This window comes from Pelecanus crispus, chromosome 4 (assembly GCF_030463565.1).
Source record: "Pelecanus crispus isolate bPelCri1 chromosome 4, bPelCri1.pri, whole genome shotgun sequence".
NCBI lineage: Eukaryota > Metazoa > Chordata > Aves > Pelecaniformes > Pelecanidae > Pelecanus > Pelecanus crispus.
Window position 1 is genome coordinate 4,192,693 of NC_134646.1, and position 26,188 is coordinate 4,218,880.

The following is a 26,188-nucleotide window of genomic DNA, read 5'->3' on the forward strand; positions in this document are numbered from 1 at the left end:
CCACTAATCATAACCAGAGAAAGTGAATAAGTAGCTTTTAGTGTTTGGACAAATATATACCTACATATGGTAGGACCTTCACATTATAATACCATGTATATTTTAAGTTAGGTTTTAAGACTAAGAGAGATTTTGAAATTAGGTGCAGAACAAACCCTCAGAAATCCAGTCTCAGTTCTTCCAGGAACAAGTGTATTTCTACCTTGCTGTCAATGAGGACAGAGGCAAGTCACTTGGAAACCACAGCTGACCTGTGGTTTCCAATTGCAATAGACATAAACCGATGTTTTCTATGTACAGTATTATGTGCAAACAGACAGAAGCAATCTGTGATAAAGGTGAAATGTTTACCACCTTAAACACGTGGTTTATTTCCTTGTTTTCATTTTTGACCAAAAGCTTTCATTTGGAAGTACGATTTGGACAGAAGTAGTAAAACATTACCAGGGAACACAACTTCTCTCAGACCAGGAAGGAAAGAACTCATCCACATTTCCGTATCAGAACGCAGATGCGGAGGCCAAGTAAAGGTATTCAGTTCGTATTCTCCCCTGCGTCTAGTTCTCCCTTCTCTCCCAACAGAAGGGATTCCGAAAGCGGAGCTGTTCAGATGTACAGTGAAGTCTCTAGCTTGCAGTAAGTGAACACACAAAATAGAAGCACACATTGGTGCCAGAATTTGCAGCTTCTGACAGAAAATGGCAAGAAAGCGGTAGCCAAATAAGTCCCCAAGAATCCCTTTGTTGTTACCGTTTCAGTGGAAGAGATCTGAAAGTGGAAAGGGGGTCCAGGCCCAAGTAGTGGTGAAACACAATGAGAAAAAATGGGAAGCTCCCAAGAGGGACAGATGCATTCAACTGACTAATAATTTTAGGCATGCTTAATAATCTTGGAGTTTGGACAGAAAAATGTCTCTTATGTACTTCCCTCCCACCGCCTTGAGCTTGGTCAAACTGAGAGGACAGATGATGCAAATACCTTTTTAATTCTCCATGCCTCCCCCAAGTTGTTTTACATGTTGGATTTGGGTCACGTGGCCATTGCACTCAATGGCTACACTCCCACAAACTTCAACTTTCAGGGTAACTTGCACGCACTGTTTTTTAGAGTATCACTTCAAACTACGAAGCTACCTGTCAAGGACCTTTCTCTGAAGCATGCGACAAGAACAGCAGCGGAGTATACTAGAATTCTTTTTCCCCCATCCTCCATCTGGAAATATGTAAAAGTATGAGCTACAATTTTAACTTTTTCTAGCACATACCTCCCAGTAAGAACGCCAGCAACAAGCTTTAATGATAATAAGAGCAATACATGCATCTTCAAATTCTGATGTAATTTAAGGCCCATCAGCGCATGAGCTATAATCTCCTTTCAGAAGGGCAACAACAATCACAACAGAGAGAGAAAATGAATCCTTTGCAAAGAAGAACAGAAGTGGCATTATCGAAATCATATAATATTTGCTACGGATAATTTAACTATGAACGGCCAGGAAAATTAATTTCTACTCTAGCTGAAACTGTTAGAATAAATTACTACCAAACAACACTCACCACAACAAGTTTCAAATTCCTCATTCTCACTGGTATTTGAAAGCTTTTCAGATTTTCAGTAAAAACAAAACATAACAAAAGCTCCAAATCTTCAAAACAACACACCTAGCCAAAGATCTGATTTTTTTTTCTTTAAATAAAACTCTGAGTGCTCTCTACTACTCTGAGCTTTCTGAATGGACTCAATTTTAACAGATAGAACCAGCAGCCCACCAAATTATGGTAAATTGCAATTGAAACAAATACTTGCAGATAAATATGTGAACACCTCCATGTTAAATCACAATGTCTATGTCAAACTGGAAAGAATGCCATGAGTAAGCTGAAGGACAGAAAGAGAAGAAACATTAAAAAAGGGCAACCGCATGTTAGCAGGTAAGCCTTCTTACCTACCATGGAAAAACATTTTTAAAAACATTCTTAACACATGGAGGAAAGCAAACATACCGCTTCTCGACAAGTAATTAACCTGAGAAACAGACGAGAGCAAGATATTGAAGGAAATAGCTAAAATCCCACGCTTAATTCTTGTCCTCACAAAGACAAAATCTCCTTCGCTGGCAACTAAATGCCCTTAAGGACAGTACTCTATGTGTGGGAATAACGACATGTGTACGTAAGAGCAGAAATTAGCATTAAAAATACATGTGTTAGAATAAACTTGCACACATAAATGTGTGCTTCAGAGATTAAGATCTTTAGCTAGATTAGGAAGAATTATTTTCCCTCCTATGGAGTAGAGGAAGCCTTATTAGAGCTTGCCTTCCTGCAAAACATCTGGCACCGACTGACACAGGCTACCTGACTAAATGAAATGCTGGTCTAGTGACACAACAAAAACAGTTCTCTCTGTGTCATGGAAAACTATGCTGAAAAATACTACCCAATACGCTTCACATTTCATTCATCCCCCTAATGTGTTTTTAAATCACTTTAGGGATCATGAGGTGCTCTACTCAGGCAGCTTTAGACACTGAAATACTCTTCCCACAGCAAGATTACTCGATACTGCCTCTAAAATACTGTTCCGAGAGGGTGAGGTTTTCAGCCTGCTCACCCATCGGAGCTTGCTGCAGGGAAGTGCAGTGGCTCTAGTCACCTCTGGCTATGCCTCGCATCTGCAGTCACAAGCTCATAGGAAATACTCTCTTCTTTCAAGAACAGGAAGATGCTGGAAAAGATTTGGGAAATTTCCTGCTAAGAAGGAAGATGAATAACCAGTGAAGCCTCCAAGGCGTAAAGCTCAAAAGCTCACTGAAGCTGAAGGAATGGCTGGTCCCTGAAAGCTCACGAGAGCTTTTTCAGAAAGAAGCGATAACCTCCAGCTGATTCTTACATTACTCTCAATAATACGCATACCCATAAACAAAGCAGTCTGTGTTTCCGCTGCAGCAATCTAAGGGCTGGGAGAGGTGTGTCTAAGCAGTATTTACAAAAGCACCCGAGAAAAGAAAATGGACCGGAACATCACCCTCCTCCTGCAGATGCCATCAAATCGCCATCAAAGGCACAGCGCTTTTGGCCACTACAGAGAAAGCGTCAACATGAGTTACCGGCAGAAACTACACCCAATGAAAATATATTAGTAATCGATCTTTTCAAGTATGATCAGAGAAGCAAACACCTGTCTAATTATTTTTCTTTTTTTTTTTTTTTAAAGTCAGAAAACAAGGCCCAAACCTGTTAAGAAAATGGGATCTGTTTATAGGAAATCAATCTGGATCAAAGCCAGAAGATTCTCAAAAGAGAAGATAAAAGATGTACAGATAACAACAAAAAGAAAAAGACGATTTGTTAATTATTTGGTATCTGGAACAGACAGGGGAAAAGTAAAGTCACCTCACAGAAGTTCACTTTTATCTACATTGCTTTCCACACAAGAAAAACAACGCAGAGAAGCCCAAACCAGCACACTTTAGAAGCTGGGTAATAAGAAAATCCCAACTTCATCAGATGAAACAATACAGAACCCAGAACCAGCAAACATACATTTTCACTTTATTCTTAGTTTTCTGTATGCATGTTTGCTGTTGCACTTCAATTTTAGAGGGCTGTGTTACATAACTCCCCCCCCCCCTTTTTAAAAATCATCAGCATAATCAAATCGTGCAAGCTTGTCTAGAACATACTCTATTGATACAAAACCAGCTGTTGATATTCTAATATCAATTTACTGCTCAAACTGACTTAGCAAATGCCAAGTCAAAGCTCAGAACTTTTAGGTGCAGCTTAAGAATACTTTAAGAAGAGAATATATGTTATTCTAATAAGCAAAAGCATTTCTGCTATACTGAAATAAAGAGATTTAAACAGCAATTATTTATTATTTCTATTACTAAAATCAGAAAAACACAGAATTGCCACATAAAGTCAAATATTTAAAATCATAATTTCTTTTTAAGTGGTTTTATTACATTTTGGACTACAAACTGTAAATAAGAGCATAGCAGATACAAGTAACTGATCATCAACTTAAAAGCACAAAGGTTACTTCTGCTAGCACAGGGGACATAGCTTCCCCTCCCCTCCAAATTAAAACCAAAGCCCATGCCTCTGCACACACGCAATCAGTCTGAAACTTCCCTGAAAGTATACGAGGAAACAGATGAGAACACACCTTCACCGGCATACGTCTGTGACCAGATCAGTTCCTCAGTTTAGAAGGACTACTAAAGTAAGGATTCAGATAAATCTCCAAGAACATTTATGGCTGAGGTGAAGGAGGGATGGGGAGACAAGTACTGTTACGACTGGGCTGAAGCCAGTTAAATAACTTTTAATTTCAAAGCTACCTTAAGGAAGTTTTATTTAGACTTGAGAGTCTTGACTCCTCCATATTATACACTGAAACTGCTCTCCTTCAATATTGCACGCCAAGAAGGCCCAAATCCGACACTGTGCTTAGAAGAGTTCCGGAAAGCCAGGCACTGTACAAGGGATACGCATTTCCCAGCCAAGAACCTCTTAACTTGGTTCACAGATGAAGCTGACCCGACAAAGAGAGTCCTTTAGATTTACATTATAATTGGTATTTCAAGTAAAAAGCATGAAATACTTAAGTGAACTGCTGCCTCATCATAAAGCAGTTCAGATGCCAGTAGAATCAAACCTACAATTTAGATTTGAAAACCAGTATCTTAGTTATAAGCTGCATACCTATGATCAGCCAGGAGAGAGTATCACAGTTCGAGGCTTTTTAATGTTTAGTTTTTGCACCACAAGTGCAATTAAAGCACACCTTTCTGCAATTAAAGAATTGCCTAATAAGAATCTGAAGATTTCTCCAAGAAGCTTGCTCTTCAAAAGCTGTTTAGATTTCAAAAAGCTAAAAATCAAAACAACCACCACAGAAAACAACCAAGCAAATGAAAAAACCCAAATAGTTCTGGGATCTCCGAGAACAGAGATGGAAATGCACTCCCTCCATTCATGGACATGGCATCCCATGCGTTCTGATAAGAAAGGATATTTCACGGTCTAGCTTTGAAGTGTAACCCCTTCCTTTATGGGCTTACGTGCTAAACCTTTAAAAAAAAAAAAAAAAAATCTGTGTGAATTTTGCCTCATTCCATCTCATGAGCCAAATTCTCCCAAATAGGCTTCCACTCATTAATGGACTATGTCAAGGACTGACTTGGTCCTGCATGAACAGTCAAAGTAGTACAAAAATTAAAGCTTGAAATATAGTACGTTCCAAATGATGACTTCTAAGGAAGACAAAGGTTTTATTAATTTAGCCTAGCATTTCAGGGTTTATCCCATCGTACATAAAACCCATGGCACATAGGTAACCTGGTGCTGACCTTACTACAGCTTCTCACGTTGAAAGGTACTTTAGATCTTTGAAATCACACAGAATGTGGTGGTTTATTTTAAACATCAAGCTTCAACAGATCACGTTACTGTGCTAACAAAAGAAAGATTTGTTTTAAGCAAACTTGTGGAAGTATTTTATCTCAAGATTTACAGTTTTCCTAACCTCGTCCCCTTTAAATCCATAACTCTGCAAAGGAGTATTTTACATTTAAGTACCTTTTGAAAAATAAAGGAAAACAGATCTCGCTGTGAGAGTATGAAAACTAAAATTCAGCAAAAGGTAAAAAGTAAATTTTCACACAACTTTCATCAGCTGAAAATAAAGAGTATTGACACAATGTTGAAAGATCTTCACCAGAGAACAGGATGTTACCAGAGCATGCCATAATGTCCTATGTAATATTTTACATTTACATTTAATGAGTTAATTCAAACTGCTGTTTACCTGCAGCGATTCCTTTGTGTCAAAAGCAAACAACAAACAGGTTTACACTCTGACATTGTTTGCTTTTTCACTTCCACGTTCTTTACCACACCACAAATTCCTATCAATACACAGATAACGTTAACGGAGAATAGTCCGTAATCCCCGACATCCTAGCACAAGCACTCTGACTTGGACTTCACAAGCAACTGACATTTCACCATGAAGTCTTGCTTTCAACAACAGTAACCCACATTGTGTGTATATTTACCTCAAATATATCATAAAGACATATCCACCGATACCAAAAATATCTAGAAAACATACGCATCACATGGAAAGCACAAACAAGCTGTGCAGCAGGCATTACGGTTGGGCTGTAACAGTAAATGAGCTCATCACTTAATCAGAATGACTTGCGTCGCAAATGGTCAGTTCACAGAATGATAATTTTCTTCCTTAACATAACTGCCTTCTCGTAACAAAGTTTAGTATGAGGTGGAAGTACAGTTTTTCTCATGCATTCATAGATAGGCCTCGATGTTCACGTTTAAATGCAATGGAAACAGAGAATTCAGTAAAGCTATAATAATTCAAATAAAAGCTATAAGGGAAACTTATTATTTCCCAACCTTCCCCAGAAAAATGGCTTGCAAAATGCCTGCAAGCTGACAGTCAAAGTTATTTAGATACAAAAATGAAGCGGCTGCGTTACGTAAAATTGTTTTCGTATTTGTACACCTTTTCTTGAAATGCTTTACAGCAACCTCAGACCTCCACGCAGTCAATCCATGAAACATTTGACATTAAAAAAACCCCAAGCACCAAGGAAATGGAAAAAAAAACCACAAAAAAAACAAGGAAATAATTTTTAAAAATGTATTAAATCATTTAGCCAGTTTTATTTTTAACGCTTACCAGAAGAATGCAAAAAAACGGAGAGGAGGCATCATAGATACTAGGTTAAAATATACCCACCCCTAGCCGAAAGCTTTTTGGTGTTGATAATTTTGGCAGCGTACTCTTGTCCTGTGGTGATTTTCATACATCTTCGGACGACGGAGAACGCCCCTCTGGAAACCAAGAAGCGGACAAAGTGTCAGCCCGACCGAAACAGTTCGCTGCCATTACCGACGCGAGAGGTTTAACGGGTTTCAGTGAAAGGTGTGATGTCGGCAGAATTATTTAAAAAAAAAATATATATAGTTTTTATTCACCGAAACAGCAAACTCTCCTCAGGAACGCGGGTACAAGCCGGACAACCGAAGCTATCCCCGATTATAACCGGCTGGGCGGAGGGAGGGCGCGTTTTCCCCACCCCAAGGCCGGCAGACAGCGCGGGGCAGCGCGGTGGTGGCCCCGGCCCCGCTCCCCCCGTCCCCCGGTCCCGGTGACACCGGCGCCCGGCCGCCCCCCACCCCCCCCCCCCGCCGCCCGCCAACATGGCGATCGTGGCCGAGAGCCGCCGGCCCCGCGCCGCCTCCCGCCCCGCCGCCAGGGGGCGCCCCGCCCCACCGGCCGCCCCTCACAGACCGAGCCCTCCCCCCCCCCCGCGCCCGCTGCAGCCGTAATGATAAAAAATAATTAATAACCCTACGGCAGCTCCCGTACCGGGAGGCCGAGGGCAGCTCCCCGCCGCCCGCACGGAGCCTCTCGCCGCTCCGGAGCCGTACACACCGCGGGGGGCAGGTGGGCGCGGAGCCCGAGCCCCCCACCCCGCACATAACGCCCGGGAGCGGGGCGAGGGGGGCGAGGCTGGGGCCGGGGCGCTGCCCCCCGCGGCCCCTCCGCAGCCCCGCCGGGCTTGCAGCACCGCTAAGGCGGCCCCCGGTGCCGGCACCCCCGCAGCGGGGCTCAGGCACCGAGCCCTCGCAGCCAGCGCTGCCCTCTCCCCCCGCCCCGCCACCTCCCCAGCCCCGAGCCGGCTGCCCCGCTCCGCTCCCCTCAACGGCGGGGCTCTCCCGGCGGGCTCCGTCCTTACTTCCCGAGCTCCTCGAAGAGCTGGTACTCGTCGGTGAACCGGGTGCAGGTGGTAGTTGAGGCCATCATGAGGACGGGGCGGCCGCCGGTAGCTCCGGCGGCCAGGGACAGGCGAGGCGGTGGCGGCGGAGGGGCTGCGAGGCGAGGCGAGGCGAGGCGAGGCTCCGCGCCGGCTTCTCCTCCTCCTCCTCCTCCTCCTCCCGTGACGGCGCTGCCTCCGCGCCCTCCTCCCCGCCAGCTGGCGCGTCCTCCCCGCGCAGGTCTCCGGTCTTCCCCCGCCCTGAGGGAAACAAGCAAATAAATAAATAAATAACCGCCCTCTCCCTCTCTCAACACCCCCCCCGGGGGTTGGGGGGAGGAGGGGTGGCGCCGAAAAAGAAAGCAAAACCGGGGCGGGGGGCGCGGTGCCCTGAGGGCTGCCTCCGCCTCCCCCCGCCCCGCCAGCGGCTACCGGCCAGCAGAGCCGCCGCGCCTCTGCCCCAGCTGCCGGTACCGTGCTTCCCCCTAGCGACCCCAGCCCGCCGGCCGCTTCTCCGCGTCCCCCCCCCGGCCCGCCCCGGCCCGGCCCGTCGGGGACGCTGCGGCGAGGGGAGCGGTACCGGGGGGAGGGACCGGACCCTTCCCCTCCGCACCGCTGGTGGGTTGGGGGGGGGGGGGGGGGCACACACACAGAGCAGCGGCGGGAGAAGCAGCCGCCTCCCGCCCTGAGGAAACGGATGCACCTGCGCCCCGTTCCTCGGCGACCGCCTGACGTCACACAACCGCCCGCCGGAGGGGCCGCGCGAGGGGGCGGCAGCCGTTGACCCGCCCCCGTTAGGCGTCACGGCGGAACTCGCGCGCGGACGGCTGGGGGGGGGAGCGCGCGTGCGCGCCTGAGGGACCCCCCCCCCCCCCCCCGCCGGCCTCTACCGTCCGGTTCCCTCGACTCGGCCCCGTTTCCCGCTCAACCGAGCCGGGGTCGGCGCCGCCGCACGCCCGAAGGGGCGTGCGGCGGCGCCGACCCCGGCTCGGTTGGCAGGGGGGGGTCGGTTTTTGGAGGCCGCGCTCCCCGAGGGGACGGCGGGCTCTGGTCGAGGCACGGATGCAGGCCCCCGAGGCCTGGCCCTCTGGTAGATCTGTGAGGGGAGCGAGGGCCGTCGGTGCCGCCATACCGCGCTCCATCACCGACCGTCGTGGCGTACCTACGTCGCGACGATGAACTACCTCCCGAGGCGCGGATTCGCCCCAAGACGATATTTCGCCGTCAAGTTGCGGTCATGCTAAACATCTGCGCGTCCCTTGGCTCGTTTGGTTGGACTGGATGATCTCAAAGGTCTTTTCCAACCGGAGCGATTCCATGATTTCCATAGCCAGCTCCCTCAAACCAGCCATGGCGGGCGGTCACCCCAAATCCGAAGGGATCCAGCCCCAGAAATCCAAGACCGGGAGCAGCCAAAGGAGAATGGCCAACAGTGGAAGTCTTTGGAGGTGTCGTCGGCTCGGAGGAACATCGGGACATAGACGCCGGCCACGGCTTTAAGGAGACGTTGAGACGGGCATGCTGCGAAGGGAGCGCCGCGCGCTGCCAAACCCGCGGTGCCGTGCTTGCTGCACGGATAAGACGGGAAGGGTTGAGAACACAAAGCGGAGAGCACGTGCACGGTGATGAAGAGAAAACGTAATAGCAAACAGCTGTCTCGGTTCTTTGACCTCGGGCTGATTTCTGTCCCAAATAAGGGCAGGCTTCTCTGATAAAATGGCACGCAACCACATCACATCAAAGGCCACGAATGAACGCGAAATGAGGGGTTAGCAGGCCCTCTGAATTGTAGTGAAATTCAAGAGACAATTCTGCAAGGGACTTTATAGTGTTTGATTCTGAGGTGTTTGGAATGTAATTTTTAATGTTTCTGAAAGCAATACTAAAAAGGCTGTTGAAAGCCTTCGTTTGGTGGAATTTGGGGGGGGGGGGGTAAGTGAAAAACATGTATGTTTAGATTTGGTTTATCCATCAGATTTCCTCTTCTAAAATATTTAAAGCTCAAGTGATAGTGGCAGATGAAGAAGTGCTACTTGTGGGAACCATAACGATTTTCAAACCCAAACCTTCCTCTTTCCCAACTTTGAAATTTTTCCTCTGAAAAGCTTTTCAAACGTCCGTGTGCCACCAATGCCTTTGTAACTTCACTCTTATTTCTGGCCTAGGTTTTGCCAATGATGCTTTGCTTTGGGCAAGTCATGTTGTTTGGCTTTTATTCCTTTCTGATAAACTAAGTGGTGGTGAGAAAAATAATGAGTTAATTTAACATCTGCACAGCGCTTTAAACATTTAAAGCGTTGAGTATGTCAGTCTGCGGTACAGCTAGAGCTTCGCTACAAAAGGCAGCATGTAGCTTGAGTCTTGAGTAGGCAGTCTAAAGCACCTAAATCCTTATTTCGATATGGGAGAAGACATGCGTACAAAATACATCCACAAAGGTTTCTTTTGCTTTCAAGCTCCAGAGTTTCTAGAATCAGGATCCAGAGCTGTGATCTTGTAGGAAGAGTTAAAAAACTGCCAACTCTTCCTTAAAACTAACGTGAACACCTGTGTACGAGGGGAATTTTCCTCTGGGTGAGGCAGCTGCGCCTCATACAAATACACTAAATTCACGACGTAAAGGCGGCCGCGAAGGAAGTCTTCGAAACTTGTGAGCAAATACAAAGCGTTTACTCCATAAGCTCCTCTCCAGGGAAATGTTAGGTGCAGCAGTGCGAGTACAAAAAGGCTGGAGGATGTTTCCATTTAGACCAGCAAATTTACATTGAAGCAAGAATGACTCTATTCTCACATCAGCAAAGGGAATGTGCATTAAAAAGTATTTGGAACAGTAGTGCACTTTTTAGTTCCCTCTAACAAAAATATAACACGCAAATTGTGCATAATTTTGTATATATCTGCATAAATAACGCAATCAGCAGTACTGAAACCCCAGAGTGGTCTGATGATTGTGAGTATTTATGGGGGCATGTCTGCCAGGTTCCTTATCTATATATACATAGACATTCACAAATTAAACACACTCCCCTGTCCTATGTCATTTTTTCCTAATCTGACAACAAGCCTTTGGCCAAAGTTTCCAGTAGTACTGTGGCACACATTTATTATTTCATTAATAAAAAAATGTTCAGAAGACATTATTAAAGTCAATTCACTTTCTTTTCTTGCTGTTGTTTTGGGGTTTTTTCTTTAATGACATTATGAGGATGCATGATCCAAACTGAGACTTAAAAAAAAAAAAGGCTTCTGGGTTTTTTTTTCCCATTTCCCAGTCTGGGGAAAGAAAAAAAAAAAAAAAAAGTCCAAGAAGGGGCCAAGAAGTTCTGACAGCAATATCAGGCATGAATTTTATTACAGGAGCTAAGGAAAGAAAATAATTGTTTACAAGATCAGTATCATAGGACTTGGAGAATTTCCATCAGGAGAGATACTAGGGAAGTGATGAATAGCTTGGAAACATTTCAGTTCAGAGGGTTTTTTTCTTGTTACAACAATCATCTCTTAAATGTCGTTCACTCTTGAGCTGAAACAAAACCATAATTTGTAGCTGCCGTTTAAGCACTCCATACATTCTCCAAATTCTTCCTGAGTAGAGCAAAGCAGCCAGAATGGCAGCCAAGGATCTGGCTCACTAGGTTAACTTCTAAAAGCTGGTTAGAGCTTCAGGTTTCTCTTAGGGCCGCAGAAAATCTGTGGTTGATCTACTGGATGCAGAAAGTCAGAACTCAACAATGAACCCCCAAAAAGGCCAAAATAAACATCCCAGAGCATGTTTCTCTTCTCCAGAAGTTTTTTTTTTAAGAGAGCAGTAAGCAGTCCAAGTCTGTAAGAAACTGAAGAGCCGTTCCTCTAAAGTTCCTACAGTTTAATAAAATATTACAGGTCAGTGGAATGGATTATATAAACTTTAGAATCCGAAACAACATTTATTGTGGCAAAGGAAATTGTATTTTTTTTTATTTTTTATTATTATATAAATCTTATTTATTTTAAGAGTTTGCTATTCAGCCAGGTCTTTGCTTTGTATGGCTTTATTTTTAGACAGCCCAAGTGAGGTTTTCATTTTATTTCTGATCTTGCAAATAGAGATTTTCAATTTGCTTATGTTTTGAAGGAGTCAGAGAGCTTTCAAAAGGTCATTCGCGTAGACTTCTCATTATGAGGACTGCTAGGAATAACGTCTATTTAGTTCGTGAACAAATGCAACAGCCATTTACAGCAGAGGTCTAGACAGAAAATGGCCTGAAAACCCGAGTAATCTTGGGTTTAGATAAATACTCGCTTTATGACCAGATGGTCTTGAACAGAAATCCTTGGTCCTTCCCAAGGTTGCACGTATTCCTGTGGCAAAGCGCTAATTGCCTTGGGGCAGCTGATTGAAAACATTGAAGCAGTTACAGGTACATTACTGCAGTAAAGCTGAAAAACTGTAATTTGATCAATAAAATATCCCTATCCTGTTGATGTAAAATCTGATCCAAATGCCTCCTTAATAGCACATTGAAAGTATCGTCGTTTTTCCACAGAGGCTCTCATTGATAATGCATGACGAACGTCCCCGACCTGGCCGAGAAGGTGGGTGTGGGCTTGATCTGACGAGCATCAAGGAGGTGAAGGAGATCTGTGGGATAAAGCACCAAAGCTAAATATTTCTGCTAGCACGATCAGCAGGGAGGGCGGCGGGTAGGAGTACGACGGAAAAGTCAGAGGAGAGCTGTCAAACTCGGAACAAAAAAGGAAGAGAGCGGGCTGTGTGGGAGTGAGAGGAAGGAAGAGGTGTTAGACAGCAGATGGAAAGGGGAAATTACTCCAATGGACCTGTGGCTGATGGAGTTACATGGCTTGTGTTGTGAGAGATGAGAAGGGAGACAGAGAGTAAATGAGTCTTATAATAGGAATGGAGAGTCACAGAAACATAACAAATGAAGAGTACAAAGGGAGAAAACTTTTTCTAAGAAAAAGGAGTAAGTAAAGGGAAATGGAAAGAAAGTAAAATACTTGTTAGGCTCAGAAACAAAAATAATCCATGTGCCAGTGGATAGAAAAGTGCGTATCTGAAGACAGCAGGAAAAATGGGGAGAGGTTAATCGATGAAAAGATCAAACGGGTATGTGGAAACAAGGAAGGACGTTACGAACAGGATAAAAAGAGGATCAACTGTGAGAAAGCACACAGAAGACAATATACGGGTTTGCAGTTCATTGTAATAGCTTGAACTGGAGGCAACAGATTTCAAGTCCGTACTGAATTACCCCTTGCACCCTCTCGTTGTCCGTCTCGTTTTCTCACTGGAGCTGTTGGACTTTCCTAAATAAAGTTGGGAGGGGGGCAGAAGCACTGGTAACAATACCTGGTCGGCGTGCCAGAGACTCGCTCGTTGTAGCCTATGGTTTCCAAGTGATGATGGTGGTCTAAGGTGTCCCCTAATGTCTTCTGCTGGAGCAGCTCCCTCCCAAACACCTTCTGATCAGTGCTGACTCCAGAAACTGGGGCCAGTCCCGGACATCCCAGGTCTCCAGTGAGTCGTGAAGAGCCGCCGGGGAGCTGCTGAGCAACCTGCCCTAGGGCTTGTTTTCTTTCCATGGGGAAGCAGTCTTGCTCAATCCCTCGCTGCGCTTGTTCCACCCTGTGTGCATAAGCGCTCAGAGAAGTAGATCCTTGAAGGTTCCCCAAAGAAAATTAATTATTTATCCATTATTTACACTCCTGGCAAGCACCTTACTACCTGCCTATGGCAGTGTGTGTGCTCGCTCTTATTCTCCTGCTGGAGCACCCTTACGTAGGATTAATTTACTTTTCAGTGAACCGAAAGATGTTGGCAGAATAACTGATTTGATAGCTCAGTGATTCTGTCACGCTCTTGGTATGCGGGAGACCAAAACATCTCTCTGGCCTAAAAAAGCATTACTCCTGACAGACTAGGAGGCATTGCTGGCCATTTAATTCCTACCTCTAGAAGCACTACAAGGAGAACTAGGTGAAAAATTAATGCTTTTTTTTTTTTTATCTTTGTGTTTGTGTGGCAAGGAGGCTTAGCAAATAGAAGCTTTGCAAAACCGAGATGTTTTAATTTGTTTGCATTGGAAAGGAAACAGAAATGCTCTAATAAGATACAAGTTTCACCTCAGAATTTTAAATAATACATTTTTCTTCTTCTTTATTTGAAGGTATTTTTAATTAAGAATGTTCCTTTAAAATAATGCCTTTGAAGTGAGTGATTTCTTTTTAATGCCCTTTAATTTTGAGCTGAGTAATTTTTTATGAATTCCTGGCAAACAAAATATTACATTATTTACACAGCTTTTCTTACAAGCAAGTAGCAGAGCTAGCAGCACTCCAAGAATTACACCTTTTGCCACTGACTTGCATGACATGGATTTGAATGAGAGATACTATTAAAAAAAAGATACTTCAAGCTGTGAATGAATTAGTCAATGGAGCAAGGACTGGAAGGTGAGGAGGAGGAGCAGAATGCAGAAAAGCATGCAGAGGGTTGCTATCTTATGCACTTAATGACTGAAACCATGTGAATGGGATGCCAAATTCAGGAATTTGGTGACAAAGTCAGCCAACACCACTGCTCTAAGCAATAACATTTTGAATCTTCAGATCTAACTAAGGGAAGACCAGTGATTAATTGAGGGTGTCCCAAAGGCTTCAGTAAAGGTATTATAAACTGTAACATTTAGGAGCATTACTGCAGAGTTACAGTATATTTTTTAAAAAGGGAAGGGGATATTTCTCCTTCTCAAAATTGAGCCATTGACCAGCTGGATTATTATTGGTTTCATCATCAGCTGTATTTATCTGTAGGCAAATCACCCTTCCCGTCTGAGTTGAATAAGGACTTAGCCCAGGAGCTACTAAAGTTAAGGGGATTTTTGTCTTTGTTTTCAGTAGATCAGCTGGTGGACGTGGTAAAGAGAACAGCTTGGACAAGTTGAGCTGTAAATATTCTTAAGCAGACAGGCTGGCTTACAGTCTGCCAAGATTACTGCTGAACCTCAAAAGTCATTTTGTAGAGGAAGACAGAACAGATTTTTCCAGACTGCACTTTTCTTCTGGGCACTAGAGCCACAAGAGCCCCCAGACCGAATTCTCTTAAGGCTTCACTAGGCTGTAAACTGCGTATCCGCATTTGCTACACGCAACATCCAGGAGCTGATATCCCAAACGCTGTCAATAACTGTATATCGGGGTGCGCACACACGTACGCACAGCCAGGTTGCAGTCAGACGGTACGGTGAGGAACAGATAAGCACAAAAAGAAATTAAATGATGAAGACTTTCCATACAGCAAAAATATCTTTGACGTTAATTTCAAGAATTAAAATCGAATTATTCCAAGATGCCACTAAAGCGGTCTGGGTTTTGCTCCCCGTTAGCTGGCTAACACAGTTTACATTTAATAACCTTAAGACTTGCTTTGTTCAGAGCTGCCGACGTTAACAAAAAACTGCTCTGGTCTGAAACATAGGTGTGACAAATACAGACATAACTGTTACAAATTTCTTTGAAACTCATATGGACCCAGCCATCATTAAATTCCTCCCCACTCTCCTTTGAGGAGGAATGGGAAAGAGATCTCCCATGTAGAAGAATCAACTGTAGGTTGCCAGGGAGGTACATCACATTGACAAAGCTCCTTCCGAGGAAAGGCAGAGGAAGAGAAACAACAAAACTCAGCTGATCACACCCCAGCAACTCAAGTTACTTTTGGAAAATTGCTCATGAAGTCTTGTCTGTACAAAGGGTATGGATCTGTTGCTGACAATGCTCATTTCACGTGCAGGAGCAGTTGAACTACTTCAAGGAAACTAGTATTGACAAATATACACAGATCAATCATTTAAGTGAGACACAGCTTTAGGGTCATGGCAACCTAACTTGCCGAGTTTCAGGAGGTGTCAGGCCTCCAAAGTGTGAGCAAAGAGCTCGGCAATTTTGGAGGTGGTGTGCGGGAGGAGGTGGCATGTGTGGAGGAAGCTGAAGGAGCGGAGAAGGGGCGTCCTGACGAGCGAGTGCTGGCTCCAGTGTGCTTCTGTAGCTTCCTCTTACCACTCTTCGAGGGGTTTGTTTGTTTGATTTCTGTGTTTGCTTTCCAAATGTTTCTGGAAGTTTCAGCACCAGCCTCGAGCCCTGTATGACTGGATGACTCAGGAAGGATAAATATATCTTCTTCCAGAGTTCCCAGGGGTTTGTTACTTTTGGTTCAGTGGTGATGGTCTCTGAGAAATACACGCATTTCTCTGGCGTGGTAAGAGGTCTGATTTTAATGTTGCCTTGTCATATAAATTCAAGAGAAATATATGCATCTGGAAAAACTGGCTATGACAACCTCAATATCCTCAAGATTATGAATTAACTATGATCTCGGCTGACATACTCCATAGAGGCTCACAGCTCTACAAATGAAGTAGAAAACACAGGAGTCTGCATTCGCTCGTCTGCTGTGCTCCCCTTGCATTAAGCAAGTTCCATAAAGGCATCAGAGAACGCAGGCAACGCCAAAATGCTACAAACCCACCGTGACTACATGCTGGTCTTATGAATCCGGTACCACGGCTCCCATAAGAACTGGAATAGGAAGAGGCAGTGGAAAGGAATGGGAATAATATGATGTGCTTCAGTAATTCCTAAGTCACCCAAAAGCCTGCTGGATGTTATTGCCAGTTATCACGAGGAGCAAACCCTAGGCTGGTCTAACCAGGGACCCAAAGTCAAGGATATATAATAAAAGTTCAGGACATCTCTATTAATTTGGTAGAAATCGCATGCAATCATTTAAGTTGTGCGGAATCTTCATTCGGAATGCTTTTTGGTGATTGTTTTGTAAATATCTATTTGTAAATATGAATACACGTTTTAGATTCAGAGCATCCTTTTGCTGAAGAAAGTTAAAGAAGGACATGAATAACAATGTCCCCTGCTTCCCATGCACAGGCGTTCCCAGCACTGGAGACAAAAAGGCTTTCCAAGAGGAGGCGAGGTCAGAACCGAGCAGTAATGGAGTTAATCAGAGCTGAGGAAAGAGGCAGGCTTGAATTTTATGGGGGAAATAAGTCAATGTGGAGACTTCAGAAGTATGGGAACATTCTCAGAGTGCTGAGAAAACGGAAATACTTTGATGGCAATAGTTCAGACAGATTGAACGGAAGAGGGGAGAAAAGATTTGGTCAGCAAAGGGGAAGATCTAGTGTTGAGACAGTGTTGACTGGGAAGAAGGCTGACTTTTGAGAAAAACACAGTTGTAAGACTTGCGGAGGCTTTAGATATAACTAGAGGAGAAATGCAGTAACTGATTTCATGACCTAGACAGCAGGGAGTGCTAATAGTAAGAGAAAACTGAAAGGAAATAAGAATAAAGATGTGTACAACTTCCAAACAGCCAGCCCGTAGACTAGTTTAACTCTGTCAGAATGCCATTTCTGACGTCTTCACATATTGCACTCAGCATACTTCACAGCAACAAATATATTCTTATTTACTGGCCAAAAAATATCAAGTAAAAATGATTCACTGAATTGAGTGCAAATTGTCTAAATCAGTTCACTGGAACAAAACTATTTGAACAAGGGAGGTTTTGGTTTCCTTTTCAAGCAGAGTTACTTTGCAAAATGTCAATCGGTAATACAAGAAACCCCTTTTTCTTTCTTTTCGCTTTTGTTTTAATCACTTGCAAGCGTGCCAGTGTTTCCCAACATTTCCTTTACTGTGTTATCTCGAGCTCCACAGAACATTTATTGTTGTAGCACAAAAGATCTTGATAAGGGCACAGCTGTGAACGTGACCGCTGTGTTTCAGTTATATGTAACGTGATATTTGTTCTCCCGGCTTTTACGGTACAAAAGGCTATTGTAATGATCTTTACCGTTCTCGGGTTATTGAGCAAATCAAAGACGATCCCGTCAGGTCTCTGCCTACCTTTTCTGCAGATATACATTGAAGCGCAAAGCGTTTGCTTCTTGCTTACACTTGGGTCAGTTAGGGGCAAGTGTCTTCTCCAGCCTAGCCCTTCGCCATCCCCATGCTTGAAATGAAGAGAGACATTTCACAGCGGGGCGTTTGACCAAATGAGAGCATTTCCAGGCGAAGGGCAAAATCAGCTATTTTAATATTTTCTTTTTCTGCTCACCTTTGCTATTGAGAAGCAGCATGGATAGCTTACGGGAGTAGTGAAGGAAGGCAAGGCCTTTCCCTTACAGCCATCCAAACGTTGTCCGTGCGGAGAGGGACAGGAGCAGCTCCCGTGCAGTGGCCCTTCGCTGAACGGAGTAAAACAAAGGGTGACCTTAGACAGAAGGCAATGCCTATATGAGCCTCCGCGGCAATCGGAATTAATAGGCAGATTTATTAGATGCCTCTTTGGAAAGAGCAAATGATAAATAACTGGCCCCGACAGCTACTATGTCAGGGCGCATATGTACCTACGGAGCGCCATCTGAGAAGCTCGGAGGCTGGGGCTCGCCAGGTTCGGGCGGGATGGACACCCCTTGTTTCGGAGATTCCAGCAAACAAAGTTGTTTCAAGTAGCTTTCGGAAATACTGTGTTACAGGAAGGAACTTTCACTCAGCTGGGGTCTTTATCAGCTTTACAGCACTATCTTCCTTTCAATGTATTAGCCCTAAATAACCTGTATAAATAACCAGAAGGAATTTTTCACACTGGGAGCGCTAGTTTTTCTCTTGGAACTGTGAAATATGATGGATGTACTACTATCATTTTTATTTCAAGCAAAATTGATGGCCAATACAGGGCATAGAAACCTGCTGAATTAGATTCATCTCCTTAATTGTATCTAAGCTTTGGCTCAAGTGTATATTTTTCTGGTACTTATTATGAAATATAGCGTGATTCATACCCCAAGTAATGATTAGGCATATGCAAAGTTTTCATTTATGCTTTATGTATACCTTTACTAGTTATTTTGGCTGTAAATACAGATTTAACACATTAATCATCAGAATTAATCAACTATCTCTTTTTTTTTCTATTTCTTTTTTTTTTTTTCCTGAATACATTTTACCACATTAGTACCAGTTATCAGCATAGAACAGTACCAGAAGTGCAATGATAGCCACAGCCTGTACTGCAGGAGCTTGGTAGTTTAAGATCAACAGGAATTACTTGTGTACAGTCTGTTTTTTACCCTCATTTACCGTACGTGAATATTCAACACTGTCTCCTCCAGTTGATACAAGCTATAGGTAAGCTCCTTCCCCATCCTGACCTCTATCTAGACAATCTTTCTGATTCAGCATTGCAGGGAGGTCTTTCCATTTTTTTAAAAAGGGGAAAAAAAAAAAAGACCTGGTAAAATCCAGAGGAAAACAAAAGAATGGTATTTTCTGGATGATATGCTGCAGAGATGTAGCTGCTTGGTTTCTCCACTGGAAAACCATCTTTCCTTCAGCTGATGTTTTTGCTCTGTGATTCTACCTTCCACAGCTAAATACCACAAAGGAGAAAAGAGTACCTACATAGCTTAATCACCCTGGAACGCTTTTCTGTCCCAGCCTTAGTCACGCTGTAGTCACGACCTAGCCAAGTGTTTCTTCCTTTGAACGACAATAGCAGAAGGCCGAGGAACAGTCTGGGTTTTTAACATTCTGCAAGCTGGGTTCCCAAAATAGCATCAAAGTGGTGTCACAAACAAACTAACCACTTCTCCCTGCAAACAAGTAGTCCGACTGCAAAATTATCATTGGAAATTACTGGTCCATTGACTTCGCTCGTGAATTTTGGCCATCAGCATAAATGCCAGAAAGCAATTGAAATATGACCGACACATGAAACAAAGTATTTATAAACCCATCAGGAAATGGTAACAGATATTAATAGATAATAGACAGACAATAATTGCACGCACTCACCAACAAGAAAGCTTGTGTTGCCATACCCTGGGAAAAACAGCGATCAGCGGTATGTACAGAGAGCAGGTTGTAGCTAGATGTACTATCACTGCAGGCAGGCGATGCAAAAGGTGGGGAAAATGCTATTATAGAGGAAAAAAGTGACATTAGCCATAGGAAAAAAATTCCCATATTTAAACATCATTTAAAGGTAGCTTTCAAATATTTTTAAGGTATTTGAAAGGTAAACAGCACTTAAAGATTTAGACAGTATTTAAAGTATTTTAAAAGTTTTTGAAGTATTGTAAAAGTATAAATTTATGCCAGTATACATTCAGGATCACTGAGAGTTAAGAAGTCATAGGACTGTGAATGGACTTTGTAGGTCTGATGAACTCTGTCCTACAGTGAAATGGGTGACAAAATAAGTTTGTATCCTATTGGAACCCCTCAGTGCTACCACAACAGAAATACGGAATAGCGTTACTACTCGGAGGAGCTGGTATATCCCTCTTCCTTCTCACACAAGTGAGATTACAGAAGAGTAGTAACAGTACAAAGAAACTATACTACTAGTGAAAAGATGCATTTAAGAGAAAACTCATTTCATCTGATGTGTAGGAGTAGGATACGTATCAGCAGGCATGCTGATACTTTATTTTAGGATAAGATTCTGGTATTATTTGCCACACTGTGATTCCAAAATATTCTAACGAAGTTAATAGTTGGAGAGAGAGAGAGATATATATTTACGCATACTGATATATATGTGTATACACACATATAATAGATAAGAGATTCTAGTTCTTGACAATTAACTGGATACATGTGGAAGGCATCTGGGCCACCCAAAATTCCTGCTTGGTTTCTGTAATGTCTTGTTCCTTTCAACAGTTGCTGAATTCTAAGTTATCACAGCTTTTTAGGCATGCTTTGCTGTAATTACTGTGGTGCTGGGACATCGTGCATCAAATCTCTGGAAGCCCTTTGGCTGCTTCCTCTGGGTGCTTTAGCAATGAAGGAACTGAAGTAGAGTTTTCCTTTATTGATACAAACCCTTCCTAACACGCTGTGCCAGATAAATCAGGGTTTTTATCATCACCTAGACAATGTAAAATGACAAGGAGCGGAAAATAACATGCAGTCAGCACGGCTGAGTATAGTATCTGTTGCCAGATAAAAAGCAATAAAAAAGAGCATAACCCAAAACACCCTACCCGTTGCAAAGCTGCTGCAGATGACGGAGGCAATCCATGTGACGGCGTGCGTATAGCTGCGTATATGTAGGCTGTCTGGCTCCTGCGGGACAGTGCCCGCTGCTGCACCCGCTCTCTGTGTCAGGGGCGAAATTCCTTTACGTGCAGGTCATGGTGCTGCCACCGCACCCTGCTTTCCTCCCACGCTGCTGCTACCGCTCTCATTGCTGCCTGAAATTTAAGAGGTGACTCAACTGGAAGCAACTTCATGTATTGCTCTGCACAAACAGGAGGATGTGTGTTTGTAGACAGACGGCTGAAGCATTCATTAGATCGCTTGCGTGAGAATCCCGGGCTCCTTCATTAAGGAAGCAGTCCTGGAATGACAGCCCTGATTTACCTCGGCGACAAAAGGTTACAGATAACACTGATCAAACAACAATTGCTGGCACCGTGCATGTTGAGAGGCAATTTCATGGTCAAAGATTAAACCAAGAGGCCTTAGAGCTGTGTGGTGTTGACCAAGAATTTTCATCTCTTTAAATATGAGTACATACACATAGCTACAAAACTCTGGAAGGATCCTGTTTCTTGTAGGCTCTGTATGTTGCTGCATTTGATGTATCAAAAGGAAAAGAACCTCACAACTAGAGGACAGTAGTTGGGTTTCATCGGGAGGAGAAGTTCCCGATGCTGTACATTGCATTAGCGATGCTCCAGCCTTCAGAATAACCAAGAATAGAGGCACTGCAAACCGCCACCCCAGATAAAAGCTTCTCTCCTAATGGAGTGCAATTTTCTCTCCTTCTGTATGGCAGGGAACAAAATGTTATCCCCATTTGTTTCTCTCTCCTTTTTTTTTCCTAAAGTTACTTAAAAAATGTCAAACTGTATAGGTACATCTGTATTGTCATTTACAAAAGTGGAGATCCGTGCCTAATCCTAGGACATGATTTGTATCAGTGTGTGTCACAGATCTCTTCTGGTTGTTCTTTCTCCTTAAACTATATTCTGTTTGTACTCATTCAAAGCCCGTTCTTTTTTAACAGAAAAATCTTTCTGAGATTTCACAAGTTGCAGAAGCAGGCTGCTTTGAATTCTTTGTCAGTATTTGCAGGGCAGGTATTGAAGAAAGTTACTTTAAAGTATCCCTTTGAACAGCAGATCTCTTGAATGATTCACTTCCACCTCATTTCTACTAGAATTCAGACAAATGAATAGATTTTTTTTTTTTTTCCTTTTTAATCCTAATTGAATTTTGAAAGATTGGTAATCATTTAGTCTTTGTTTCATATTACGTACTGCCAACCATGGATTTGTTTGGGGTTTTTAATGTTGTTTGTAGAAAACAGAAGGTGTCAAACCCAAACTAGGTTTCCTAACAATGCCATTACATAACAATCCAATTAGTAGCTTGTTCGCTGCTATTAATAGCAGCTTCCACATCTAAATCGCTTTGTGTAGCGCTACAATAACTGGCAAGAAGAGGCTTCACATTAGTTACTCATTCTCAGAAGAGAATAAATGAACTTCATGGAGATTTATGAGATGCAGAGTAATGTGCTGTTTATTAGTTGCCAGGCTGCTGCCTGTTCAAACGCTGTTTGCCTTTCCCGACTCGCAGGAGATGTTCAGACCCCGTGGACTGTTGCTGCAAGCCTCGTATGGACACACATACATATCCTACGTGCACCTCGTACAGAGGGCTACCAGAGACAGAGCTCACACCAAGGTAGTCTGAACCCAGGAACTCTTTGAAGTCTTTTTCTTTGGAATAGTATCTCTAATTTGGTATTATGTTTCATGTTTACATTGACGGACATAACGTAATTAATTCTCCAGTGATGGTGATGTTCTACTGTGGTTCAGCTGGACTTCTACCCCAAAGTTGGCTGGCCTTGTCCTCCATTTCAGCTATTTCATAACGTCGGCTGTTGCTGGCTGGACGTTTGTCACGCCACAGCCACTCGAGCACAGACACATGCACAGCGGAATCTGAACTCTCTTTCAAAAATCTCGACTGGAGTTTTCATCATATTAAGTTGCTTGAGCTGCTGACCACAGAATCTGATCCAGAACCTTTTGTAACTTTCTGTACAAGACTTTTTTTTTTTTTTTTTTAAAGGAGAGATCAGATATGATTTCTATTTAAAAAAAAAGAAGCTACTTTAAGAGTTGCAGCATGTGAGCTAGTTTGATCTTACATTCCTCTGTTCCTGAATTCCAGCATGGAAGTAATGAAATCGTGAAGAGATTTTTCCATGGCCTGATGCCAACCTTCCACTCTTCATCACAGAAATTTCCTTTTATATCTGATGTCCCATCTGATATAACGATGGGTCAAATTCAGATATATACATGCTTCTAAAGTAATTTCTTCTCCTGAGGTCCATATTCTCCTGTCCTTGGGTATCTCCACTGCTCCTGAATTTCAGACTGTTTGAGGTTTTGCATCTCTCATGCTCTCCATCTCTTCACTGTATCATGCTCCCCATCAGCTGCTGTCTACAGGGACATAACAGTCTCTTCCACTTCTTTTCCCTAGGCACAAGTTACTTCAGAATTAAGGATCTACTTACATCAGTACAAAATGAATTGCATAATTAATGGGCACGACTGAATATCGGTTCAGGTTTCTGTCTCTGCGTTGCTTCCTTGTTGATGTAGTTGTTCTTCAGACCATCTTTACTTGACCTACAGACACATGTCCTCCCTGGGGAAAAGAAAAAAGAAAAAAAAAAAAAGGGAGAGCTTTCCAGAGTCACCTACATGAGTTAGTTAAAATGCAAAAAGAACACGCGCATTCTTTCATGGGCATATTCAACCATACAGTGTGAATCACTAACAACGTTTTTCCTTCCTTCAGTCATTTCATTTCTTCCTCCTATCCATGTTATTGCTTTCCTCTCTCTTTCTGTAAACTATTTAAAATTAATAATCAATGGAAAATGTAAAACTGAAATATAAAAATGTGAAATGTGAACTCTTTTTTTATGTCCCTACATAATCTCTAGTGTTCCACACAAGTAAAATAATATTTTTCTTGTATTTTTCTTGCTATCATGACAATGTATCAATTTTGTATGTTTACATATTAATCATCCATTTCAATGAGATTCATGATATTTTTTGCCTTTTCTTACACATTTATATACCCGGAGAATACACAGGAGTCCCAAGCGACCTGCATACGACGACGGTGAATATGTGGTCTCTTCACCTTTCACATTTATGGCTAACTCTGCATGAAGCAAGCTATGGCTCTTTTGGGTTGCTTATGGGAACAGTGGAGAAAAAATCATTAGGCTTAAGATGAGATTACAGCACTTTTTGTAATCTCACACTGAAGGTACAACTACTCCAATGTGTGAAAATGAACAAATGTACAAATGGCAATCTGAAAATCTGATACTGCTATTAATGAAATAGTATCTTTTGCTATCTAATGGAGATAAAGCTCCTTGTGGCACAAAATTACTTCTCTGCTTGCTTACAGAATAGAACTAAATGCTGCGCCAGTGCCTGACTTCTTGCCCACCATTCATATTTCTGTCTTCCTGACTTCAGAACTAGGTAGAAAACAGCAGTCCAGTTTTCTTTCTGAAAATACTTTGAAAGATACTGCCTTGATTTTGACAAAATTCATGTAAAAAGGGGGAGAAAACTAAATTAAAAGCAAAGAAAGGTTTGAATAATACATTTTCAAAACTCGGTAAGCCACTCAGAACTGGAACAGTCTGAACAACTCTGAATCCTGTCTGAGTTTCAAAAGAGACATTGCAGGGATTGCATTAAATTAGGTTGCTATTGTCCCATTTTGCTGAAAAAATGAGTGTCATTTTTGCGTAGAATACCTGGCTATGATAAGCTTTAAAAATGGCTGGCAAAGTACTTGGCATAGAAAAGCAGGCTTCCTACTTAAACCCAGCAAACCAGATTCACCTTTGGTGTAGATCTGTCGAGTGAAAGACTTACAGAAAAATGACTGTGACCCATTTTGTTTTATAGAAAATGTGGATCTGATGCTCAGATAAAGAATCAGATACTGTCTGAGTGCTCAAAGCTACTTACATGAGAGCAGATTGTTTTATAAGTAAGGATTTGTAGGATCAAACTAGCATAAGAGCATAAGAAATGCCCTGCTGCGTCAAGCTATTGGCCCGTCCGGCCCCGTATTTTGTCTCTCGAGTGGCAGAAGGAAAAGCCATGCAGGCATCAGAGCACAGAGCCTCGTCCAGTGCCGTCCCCAAAACACATGCACAGCTGACTCTTAGTACATATTCTATATTGCATATATAAATAGCCATGAGGGGATGGGAAGAAAGCAAGGGGATAATGTAAAGTTTTCCCGTTCACAGAGAGCTACGTTCTGTCGTAGAAGATGTCTCTCTAAAGGAAACCATTCAAAGCACTCACAAATAGTTCATTTGAAAGTTTACTGAACTCTTGACACGAAGGTAACTTTAGCCAGTGTTATAGCTGCCAGTTTGGTAAAACACACTAGTAGCCCACAGTAGCCATGATGTGCATGCATACATTCGCTCTCTACAACTACCTGAAAGGAGGTTGTAGCGAGGTGGGTGTTGGTCTCTTCTCCCAAGTAGTTAGCGATAGGACGAGAGGAAACGGGCTCAAGCTGTGTCGGGGGAGGTTTAGATTGGATATTAGGAAAAATTTCGTCATGGAAAGAAAGGGTAGTCAAGCATTGGACCAGGCTGCCCAGAGAGGTGGTGGAGTCACCATCCCTGGAAGTGTTCAAAAAACGGGCAGACGTGGCACTTTGGGACATGGTTTAGTCTAGTCCACCCTTGATTGGTTTAGTGTGGACCTGGTAATGTCAGGTTAATGGCTGGACTGGATGATCTTAAAGGTCTTTTCCAACCTAAACGATTCTATGATTCTATATAACTGTCTGGCTTACCTTCCTAGAGAAACTCGTTTCTTATTCCACAGTGGTCTTGTTTGCCACCCATCGCTAATGGGCTTGTTAGTAAGAATTGCAAGCGATGGGCTCTTCCTCAGCCTCAACCACCACTTTTCCGAGCAGCAGCAGGTCAGCTGCGTATCTTGCAAGTGAAGAGGCATCATGTAAGCTTTTTGATGCCTTGATGCTAGCTTTATCTGCTTTGTGTACAGCACCGATAGTATTTCAGACACAATTAAAAAAATATCAAACCGTTCAAGCTGCTTTTCATCTGACAAACCTACAAGTGAAGGATTAATATGCCCCAAGAGATTCTGAGAGATAAAAGCTTTGTGTGTAGTTCAAGAGCCCTGCGAAAGGGTTTCGAAAGGCTGCTTCCTGAGCATTAAAGTACAGCCTTCATCTGCATTTATCATTTAA

The 26,188-nt window shown here is 43.1% G+C and overlaps 1 protein-coding gene across 20 annotated transcripts in view; it reads right to left on the minus strand.

The window, feature by feature from the left end:
* The window catches only part of CAMK2D (calcium/calmodulin dependent protein kinase II delta), a 159,342-nt gene extending 151,497 nt beyond the window's left edge, over positions 1-7,845 (minus strand). For 16 of the 20 annotated variants that reach the window (XM_075709029.1, XM_075709026.1, XM_075709019.1 and 13 more), the window contains exons 1-2: positions 7,778-7,842; positions 6,775-6,869 (exon numbers count right to left, since the gene is read on the minus strand). In XM_075709029.1, coding sequence (XP_075565144.1) covers positions 6,775-6,869; positions 7,778-7,842 — 160 coding nt within the window. Of the gene's footprint in view, positions 1-6,774; positions 6,870-7,777 lie in introns of all 20 variants that reach the window. The other 4 variants (XM_075709016.1, XM_075709010.1, XM_075709008.1 and 1 more) reach the window with 2 other exon arrangements.
* Between the last annotated feature and the right edge of the window lie 18,343 nt (positions 7,846-26,188).